At 42.0% G+C, this 10,828-nt stretch overlaps 1 protein-coding gene across 1 annotated transcript in view; it reads right to left on the reverse strand.

Moving 5' to 3' along the window:
- The window catches only part of LOC311113667 (myosin-10-like), a gene marked incomplete at its 5' end in the record, with an annotated part of 77,643 nt that extends 70,897 nt beyond the window's left edge, over positions 1 to 6,746 (reverse strand). Inside the window, one exon of the mRNA XM_084156946.1 lies at positions 6,402 to 6,746. Within this exon, the coding sequence (XP_084013072.1) occupies positions 6,402 to 6,746 (345 nt within the window). The remainder of the gene's footprint in view (positions 1 to 6,401) is intronic.
- Between the last annotated feature and the right edge of the window lie 4,082 nt (positions 6,747 to 10,828).

A 10,828-nucleotide genomic window follows, 5' to 3' on the forward strand; every position in this document is an offset into this window, starting at 1 on the left:
AGGCTACTGGTTTCAATGGCATATGGAAGTCTTTATAAAATAATTGCCTCCTCGGATATGGTCGGATTTTGCCTAGGCTACTTTGAAGCAAGGTAAAACATGCCTCATAATATGTAGTAAAACGTTCAGGTTTCAAACAATTAAGTATATGTTTTCAAAATGCATACTGGCTACAGCTCATTGCAAAGTGTTGTGTGACGCACTGACGAAGCCTGCCTTCCGTTGCCTAATTATTTGAATGGTGAATGGGAAGTGCACTTCAATTACCGGTTGAGAAATAAAAATAGTAGCGCTTTTTAATTTTGGCCATCAAAGCTATTTTCAACACACGATTGCATTTAGAATTGTTGCGCAATGATTGGGCTTATAAAAGCGTTGTCTGACAGATTTTCCGCTCAAAGGCTCTGTATCTGTATGCTATGCATGCTAAATAAGATACATAACAAATATACACAAGCGGCAATTTCATTGCACTAAATTATGCAAATTAACCTATAGATCGATAAGCATAACCAGTCAAATGTATTTCCATCGTCTAGTATTTCTATCAATGAATAGGCTAAAAATTTCACTATGGGATTTTTTTTCTTCTCCTGGCCAAGGACAATTGGCCGGTGCCAATTTTATTTATCGTCTTTTCTATTTTTACCAGCTAACGGAAACCCTGATCAAGAGCCTTGCTGTCTAATGTTTGTTTTGTGCGTGCAGCAAACTGTGAGTAGCATTTTTTTGTTACTTGTATAACTTTATAACTGTATATAATGTTTGCAATGCTCTCGTTAGCATTTAGTTAGCATTCTCTATAGGATTTTACATGTATCTGTTAGCATTGCTAACCTTCGGTTTAAAAAGGCTCAGTTGCGTAGCCTAGTGATTAAGAGCTTGGGCTCTTAACCTTGCCCGAGCCGGCAAGGTGGAAAAATCTGCCGTTCTGCCCCGAGCTTGTCTGATACTGTTTGATGAAATAATTAAGACACACAAATGACTTAAGAGGGAGCCTGATGGCCACACTGTGTTAAAAAAATATGACAGCTTGTGCCTTTGTGATGGGCGCACGTTGTCTCTCTCTCTCCTCCCTGCTGCAGCGAACAGGCAGCACAGCAAGTGTTTATTGCGCTGAAGCTGCAACATAATTACAGCCATTTTGTTTCTCTGACTGAAAAGTTATATTACCGAAATACCTCATTTGTATTAAAAATAAAAACATTCCCTGTTCCCTCAACCCTTGCTCTCTTTACGTGAAACATGTATGCATTGCATGCACGTGACCAATAGGTCCTGACCTATAGCCTATCATAATCACATCAATAAATTGGTTACAACAAACTTCGAACATCGTAACAAGTAACAGCCAAATGGATGCGGAGGACATGAAAAAGAAAATAAAAAACACGGGAATGTTTACTGGTTGCTCAGGAGGGAAAGGGGAATTCAGATGTGTGGAAGACATTTGACTTCCAGTGGGGGAAAAAAGTATTTAGTCAGCCACCAATTGTGCAAGTTCTCCCACTTAAAAAGATGAGAGAGGCCTGTAATTTTCATCATAGGTACACGTCAACTATGACAGACAAAATGAGAAAAAAAATCAAGAAAATCACATTGTAGGATTTTTAATGAATTTATTTGCAAATTATGGTGGAAAATAAGTATTTGGTCTATAACAACAGTTTCTCAATACTTTGTTATATACCCTTTGTTGGCAATGACACAGGTCAAACGTTTTCTGTAAGTCTTCACAAGGTTTTCACACACTGTTGCTGGTATTTTGGCCCATTCCTCCATGCAGATCTCCTCTAGAGCAGTGATGTTTTGGGGCTGTCGCTGGGCAACACGGACTTTCAACTCCCTCCAAAGATTTTCTATGGGGTTGAGATCTGGAGACTGGCTAGGCCACTCCAGGACCTTGAAATGCTTCTTGCGAAGCCACTCCTTCGTTGCCCGGGTGGTGTGTTTGGGATCATTGTCATGCTGAAAGACCCAGCCACGTTTCATCTTCAATGCCCTTGCTGATGGAAGGAGGTTTTCACTCAAAATCTCACGATACATGGCCCCATTCATTATTTCCTTTACAAGGATTAGTCGTCCTGGTCCCTTTGCTGAAAAACAGCCCCAAAGCATGATGTTTCCACCCCCATGCTTCACAGTAGGTATGGTGTTCTTTGGATGCAACTCAGCATTCTTTGTCCTCCAAACACGACGAGTTGAGTTTTTACCAAAAGGTTCTATTTTGGTTTCATTTGACCATATGACATTCTCCCAATCCTCTTCTGGATCATCCAAATGCACTCTAGCAAACTTCAGATGGGCCTGGACATGTACTGGCTTAAGCAGGGGGACACGTCTGTACTGCAGGATTTGAGTCCCTGGCGGCGTAGTGTGTTACTGATGGTAGGCTTTGTTACTTTGGTCCCAGCTCTCTGCAGGTCATTCACTAGGTCCCCCCGTGTGGTTCTGGGATTTTTGCTCACCATTCTTGTGATCATTTTGACCCCACGGGGTGAGATCTTGCGTGGAGCCCCAGATCGAGGGAGATTATCAGTGGTCTTGTATGTCTTCCATTTCCTAATAATTGCTCCCACAGTTGATTTCTTCAAACCAAGCTGCTTACCTATTGCAGATTCAGTCTTCCCAGGCTGGTGCAGGTCTACAATTTTGTTTCTGGTGTCCTTTGACAGCTCTTTGGTCTTGGCCATAGTGGAGTTTGGAGTGTGACTGTTTGAGGTTGTGGACAGGTGTCTTTTATACTGATAACAAGTTCAAACAGGTGCCATTAATACAGGCAACGAGTGGAGGACAGAGGAGCCTCTTAAAGAAGAAGTTACAGGTCTGTGAGAGCCAGAAATCTTGCTTGTTTGTAGGTTACCAAATACTTATTTTCCACCATAATTTGCAAATAAATTCATTAAAAATCCTACAATGTGATTTTCTGGATTTTTTTCCTCAATTTGTCTGTCATAGTTGATGTGTACCTATGATGAAAATTACAGGCCTCTCTCATCTTTTTAAGTGGGAGAACTTGCACAATTGGTGGCTGACTAAATACTTTTTTTCCCCACTGTAGTTGTGGAAACTACTGGAAATCAAGAAAAAGGAGGGTATAGGAGCAAGCGCTGTGTGAATATTGTGTACCAAACAGGTACTGTTAGATTACAATATTATAATTTTTTCTGACCATTTGAAAAAGTGTAAACGACACTATATAAATTATAAATGTACCAGAGTCTGTTCTAACAAGAAAATAAATAAATATATAAAGCCTTTATTACAGCAAAGAGTAAAAACAGTTGCATGCATTCGTAAATTGTGGTTTATTTATTGTTTAGGCTAATTATCCAAAGCTCCCTTTGTTATTTGATTTTAAAACTAAAATGCTTGATTGCATTTCAAAGCATGAATGACTCGTATGCTGTGTGATGACATGAATGAATGATTGATTGATACTGTGGCCTATATATTGAAATATAAGTTACGGTATTAAGACTAAACAGGACGCGCTCTTAGGCCAACAGATCGATGGTGGTTATACAAGGCTACTACTATAAGAAGCCTACATTTGTTTTGATTTTAGTCATCCAGAGCAACTTCCAGTTGCATTCGTCTTAAGATAGCTAGGTGGACAACCACATATCACAGGCATAGAAAGTAAATTTTTCCTCAATAAAGTAGCTATAAGTAGAGTCAGAGCTAGAAAGGGGGGGTTCAGGTTTTCTTTGGTGGGGGGGAGGGTGTCGAGGTAAGGAGGATGATTATTTAAGATACTGTTTGAAGAGGTATGGTTTCAGATGATAATGACATTACTTATTATAATGGTGATCATAATAATAATTGTAATAATAACAATAAGAAGAAGGAGATCAAGAAAAAGGAGGGTATAGGAGCGAGAGCTGCGTGCACATTATGTGTGACAAACAGGTGCTGTTTGATTACCATATAATTTTCCAGCCCGTTTGGAACAGTGTAAACAACAGTAAATAAATGAAAAGTAATACCAGAGAATCTGTTCTAACGAAAAAAAGTGTTGTAAAGCCTTTATTACAGCATAGCAAAGATTAAAAACAGCCGAATTTGTGAAATTGCTTTATTCTACATTTTGAGGTTCCGTGAGGCTTGATGTTCACGGAATCAGTAGGCTATTAAATAAACACTCATTTTGGCAACAGAAGCAGGATCTGTCTTATTGGTTATATAATATAGATATATATGGATGATTTATAAAGCCAGGCACGTTTAACAGTTAGGCTATTGATTATAGACCTAATTAAGTTGGTGTTTCCTCTCTCCTCAATTTTCTTAGACAATTAAGGCAAGGGCTGTTTCCTCATTTCCTCACTCCGCTGCTGCCTCCGCCGCATTGTTCTCAACGCATGGTTAACTTCGCCATTATTCAAATAGCAACATATAGGGAAAGACGCCAATTCAACGGCGCGCTGAAGATTACGTTTCAGAACCATCTCCGTGGCCTCCGCAATGGATTAGTCCACTGAGACAGGCGCAAAATAGACAGGTGTCTTGTGCACCATGAAAAATAAAATCTATTTACGACCAAACAATCGACCAGTCGACTAAATGGGGTCAGCCCTACTTGACAGGGAGTTATTTTTTAATCAAGTAGTGGGTTTGGTACAGTACTACTGAAGGTCAAAAATATGCCAGTTATTCAGGGACAGCTGTTGCTTATCTGCTGAGAGACAAAGAGCCCTGTGATGGCGGTACAGTTAGTCTGTGTGAATGACTCAGCATGGGCCTCCCTCCCTGGCTGGCTGATTACTGCATAGACCAGGCCCATTGGCAGGGAGCCATCAAATTAGCACTACTAGCCACATGGATGGATGGAGCACCGACAGGGCCTTACTAAAGCCTGGAGCTCGCCTAGCAATCCAGCCCCAGCCGGGGAGTGTGTTGGACAGGGCATAGGGTTTGGGTCAAGAGTCCTTCTTGTCATTTCTAGCAGGGCAGTTACTATGACAACATGACCCGCTTTGTTACTGTTCGCTGCTCTGGCACCCCAATGGTGGAACAAGCTCCCTCACGACGCCAGGACAGCGGAGTCACTCACCACCTTCCGGAGACATTTGAAACCCCACCTCTTTAAGGAATACCTGGGATAGGATAAAGTAATCCTTCTACCCCCCCCCCCCCCCCAAAAAAATGTGTAAAGTGATTATCCCACTGGCTATAGGGTGAACGCACCAATTGGTGAGTCGCTCTGGATAAGAGCGTCTGCTAAATGACGTAAATGTGCCCTTGAGCAAGGCACTTAACCCAAATTGCTCCTGTAAGTCGCTCTGGATAAGAGCGTCTGCTAAATGACTAAAATGTAAATGTAAATGTAAATGTTACTAGTAGTAGTAACCTCCCTAGCCCTAAATCAGGGATCAACAAAAAATGTTATTGAGCGGCTGGTACATAATTACAAATCATTTATAGCAAGAAGCTCAAACTGATATAATATTTGACTAAAACATAAATCATTTCAAACCTTGCTTACATTTGTATACGATCCCATGTGTCTCTCTATTATGTGTGGGAATACTTGAACAGATTTCCAAAATTAAAATGACTTGGAGCTGATTTCCTGGTGTTTTAACAGTATTTTAGCTATGTCCAACAATAAAACAAAATAAAAAATAAAAACCACATTTCTTTTTTTATCGGGACGCGGACCGCCAGTTGGTGAACCCTGCCTTAGAGCATTGGAGCGTGTTAATGTTTGTTATTGAGAGCAGTCAGGGTTAAAGGGCTTATAATGCAACCCATGGGAACTAATGACATATTCCCACATCAGCCAACATGCCATTAACTAGGACCACTCCACAAGCCACAGAATCCTTAAAAAATAAACATTAAATCCCTCATACATCCCCTCATATTGCACCTTTTAGTGAGTCAATGTGAGTGTGAAAATAAAACCTCAGCTTCATTAACATCCAAAATGACCTCATCCCCCAAGCTCTCCTCCTGCCTCTTATTGCAGCCACCTGGGGAGAGAACCACAGGAATAGCTGGTGCCGTGGAACTGTGGAGGCAATCACAGTTGTCCTCCCTTCTCTCTGGGTCTCAGGCGGCCAACTGACATTCCATCTATTCCAGGAATGCATGTCATGTCACTAAGTGGGCCGTAATCACAGGGGAAACGCTGGTTATCTGGGACATTGCTAATACCATTGCCAACTTATTAGAACCTGGAGTATGGTGGTATATCTAAGGACAAATGGTTTTGGGGGTCTCTGTGGGTTTGGTATTGGACAATGCTGATTGATGTGATGGGTAGTTGGGTACAATATCCCAAAAAGGGGAGGGGAAAGGCTACTGGTCCACTTCAATTAGATACCAATGTAAGGTAAAGAAGCCTACTCCTGATTTTCTCAAGTCAGAAAAAGCAGGACTTCTATCCTACTTACGTAGATGAGGCCCGAGTAGTAGCGGTCCTTCAGGTTGTGCAGCACTGAGGCCTCGTTCAAACACGTGAGCTCGGCCATGTCCTCCACCTTACTGAACTTGGGAGGGTTCATCTTCTGGATATCATCCTTGTTCACCATGGCCTTCTTGCTGTTCTCAGCCAGCTCCACCACCACCTCGTCGCCGCGCTCCTCACGGATGCTGGCCGCCTCGAAGCCGTGGCGCTCCGATGGGATCCATACAAGTTTCTTGGCCGTCCAGTCGGCCTGCGTGGCCGGGTTGTAGACCACGGCGCGGTCCACAAAAAGGTACCGCTCCGGGTCCTCCTGCCCGCTCCGCTGTGCCATCTCTGGGGTAGAACCAGAACACACTAGGACACCTGGACGGAAGACACAAACAGTTAACACATTGGTTGAGTTATACACATTGTTTTAAAGACGCAGGTTGACCCCTAGCTCCTACCTAAAGCTCTCCTGTAGATCTATTGATGAATGTGATGCCCAGGGGTAGATTTGGGATACAAAGTACCGGTAATCCTCAATAGAGGAACAGTTTAAGGCATTCTCAAATTACTGATTGAAGAGGTCTAAAATGAGCCTGGATCCCCTGCTTCCTGGATTGTGGCATCCTACCAGAACACTGTCCAAGATGAGAGGGGACTGCAGGAGTAGTAGACCCTGTGTTATTATGGTATTATTACACTATTCTAAATCCACCATTGAGTAAAGAAAATCCTCTTCCTTTAAGGGTTAGTAACAGGAATTCCAATGTCTGAAAGGTGATTCTTCACACACTATCTTTCCTGTATTGCTACTACACACGTCCTGCATGGTCTCTTATCATTGCATTTAGCCTATCTGAAAAGCAATAAGGCACACTGCATAGTTTCTCCCATCTAGCACAAAACCAACAGCCTTGTAAATCCAAACCAAGTCAAATGTGATACAAACATGTGAAGCCAGGTGGGATTTCTGGCTGTAGGTGTCTAGTTAATCTGGAGCTTAAATACCAGAACAACAGACAGCTGAGCTGAGTTCTGAGGTTAGTCTCCTTGTAAATCAGACTCTCTCCTACAGTAACACACTTCCAGTCCCAGTACAGTACCCTCAGTGTGTCCCTCTCACCAACTCCCTCAAAAATAGACTTTCCTCAGACAGAACACATGAACAGTTATCTCCCTGATGTCTGAGCCAAGCTATGTGTGGGTAGACTAGAGGCTCTCCCTCTACAGAGATAGATCCACCATCTCTGTCATACACTGCATATGTATGACTTCTTCCAGTTCAGCTAGGCTAGGGATTGGAAGGGAAAGCCAAGAGGGAAAGCTGACCCTAGATCAGTGTTTGGAGAACACTTCAGCCTCCTTTGCACCATGACTGCAGAAAAACAACATAATGTATCCTCGACTGAAGCATCTAGGGAGGAGTGGAGGAATTACACAGTCTTCCATGCAGCCCAGCCCTGCTGAAATGGTTCACATACCACCACCGCCAGCTTCTGTATCAGTATCTAGTGTTTACAGAGGCTGATTATGCAGACTAGACCAGAGTAAATAGGAAGAGGCAACCAAGCACACTTCCTGATCCAGGTAGTAGCCCTGTGCCATGTGATCTCTTACTGTGATAAGAATGATTGGGATATGATGTCATCAACTCCGATAACACTATCTTATTGTAATAGTCTATTACTGATGATATGAGATTTTCAGCATTTCTGGACTGATAGCGGGAGAATTTTCTGAAAATTATATGAACTTTTGATAAGCTTGCCTATGGCTTGAGTAGATTAGTCTATACTTGAGAATATTGTTAGAAAATCAAGAGATGTGTTGACGCCTGTCACTCAACTGGGCAAGCCAGCTCCAGCTGATGATGGCTAGCAGGGTGTTTACACGGTGTTGTTTAAACCCGAAGCTGGGCCAGATCACTGGATAGAGGAATCAGGGTGCTACTAAACGCACTGTCGTGCCACTGCTTCAACCCGAAACTGGGCCAGATCACTGGATAGAGGAATCAGGGTGCTGCTAAACGCACTGTCGTGCCACTGCATCCCCGTCTCAGAAAACCGCTATGATATCATGCTGACCGCACGCCAAAGCAAGTCATCCAGCCAAGGCATTGCCAGCCCTTGTTGAAACTATCAAGCCCTTCGCTGATAAACTTGCCGAATAAACGTGCTTAGAAGAATATGCATTGCCCACATCAAACTGATTATTGCTGTACCTAATGTTAGCTAGGTAAGTTAACGTTAGCACAAAGCTCTGTATTTAGCTGCATTGATGAGCATAGTTTTTACAATATTGCTTTTCTAAATAAAAGTGAAACTTCTATTATCATAACCGAGCAGTACCTTAAATATTTAAAATTGTATTAGCAGCTACTTTAGCATATGTTTAGCATGAGCTAAAGCAATGAACATCAACAGGACTCAGGAGTTCTGATGCAGTTTAGGCTCCTCGCGCTGCATGTATCATCACTGTCTGTGGTGTGGCGGGTGGCTAAAACGTATAGCTGGAAAGAAATGCATGTATTTTTCCTATAATGAGCATATCAATTAGTTTGCTACTATGAAAACGATAATTTAATTCAATTGATGATTATATATTTTTTAAATCTAGAAAATTACATTGAAACAATTGAGCATGTTAGCTAGCTAGCTAGTTTAGTGTCAGCTAGCCAGCAAGGTTGAGGTCCTCCATCGTTGAAAAGTCATGGCAAAATAATCCGTTAGCCAGCTAGCCACCCCGGCATCCCTCAGAAAACGACTCTAATAAACTCACCTGGTGCAGTTGATAATGAAAGTCAGACACTTTTATGAATATACTGACAGTAAGCAGAACAATGTAATATTCCTCAGTATTCTTTGAATTTTCTGCAAATATTCCCTTTTTTCGGCCGCTTCTCATCAGTGGTACACCCCCACTATCCAACTTCTTCTCAACCAAACTCGCCATGCAGCACTTTTCTATTCCCGCCTCTAGGACCAGCCGTGTGGCACACCCACTTTTCAAAGATAAAATATGATTGGATTCCACCGCCTGAAGTCTACAGGCTATTGGTTGAAATTCCTCCCATTTGAAAACCTTGATCTAATTGATTGTCTGCTCGAGCCATGACATTTCACCTGCAGACCGGTGGATGCTGCAATGAATAACTTGCAATGAATACATTGGATAATAATTGGATAATATCAAACGAAAAAGGCACATTCACTGTCATGTCCATCACACATCACATCCTCTGAATATGAATTCTCCATCCCATCAATTTTGTTTGCACCTTTCGGCTCAAATTATTGGGATGAAGTGGTCAAGCATCTCCCACATCAAAAGGACTTTCAATTGATTATTACACCCAAATTACAATATTTTTCCGTGAACAGCAAGGTACATGTATTTGTGGGATTTGTAGCATATCAAGTAATGTGATATGGACCAACAACTATGTCCCCATTTATTGTGTAGACTTTATAACCCTTTATAATCCCCTATGTTAGACTAGTCTGGTCTGGATTAGCTAATAATGTAGCTAATACATTTGTATAAAACGATGAGAAAGCAACATCCCATTATCACAAACCAGAAGTGTTTTGTCCACTCCTTGACTACTATACTGAACATAAATATAAACGCAACATGCAACACATTTAATGATTTTACTGAGTTACAGTTCATATAAGGAATTAGTCAATTTAAATAAATAAATTAGGCTCTAATCTATGGATTTCACATGACTGGGCAGGGGCTCAGCCATAGGTGAGCCTGGGAGGGCATTGGCCCACCCACTTGGGAGCCAGGCCCACCCAATCAGAATGAGTTTTTCCCCTACATAAGGGGAAAATAAATAATCCTCAGACGATCCTGCAGGTGAAGAAGCCAGATGTGGAGCTCCTGGGCTGGCGTGGTTACGACAGGCCGGTTGGACGTACTGCCAAATTATCTAAAACAACGTTGGAGGGGGCTTATGGTAGAGAACTTAACATTACATTCCCAGGCAACAGCTCTGGTGGACATTCCTGCAGTCAGCATGCCAATTGAACACTCCCTCAAAACTTGAGACATCTGTGGCATTGTGTTGAGTGACAAAACTGCACATTTTAGAGTGGCCTTTTATTGTCCCCAGCACAAGATCGTTCTGTTTAATCAGCTTCTTGATATGCCACACCTGTCAGGTGGATGGATTATCTTGGCAAAGGAGAAATGTTCACTAATAGGGATGTAAACAAATTTCTGCACAGAATTTGAGAGAAATACGTTTTTTGTGCATAAGGACATTTTCTGAGATCGTTTATTTCAGCTCATAAAACATGCGACCAACACTTCACTTTGCGTTTATATTTTTGTTCAGGATACATTACCAGCCACAGGCATGCAGTGCATGAATGAACGTTTGCCACCCTCTAGTGGAAAAAAGCTAAAACTTACAGCGTT

This window comes from Coregonus lavaretus, assembly GCF_964263955.1.
Source record: "Coregonus lavaretus genome assembly, chromosome: 40".
Lineage (NCBI taxonomy): Eukaryota > Metazoa > Chordata > Actinopteri > Salmoniformes > Salmonidae > Coregonus > Coregonus lavaretus.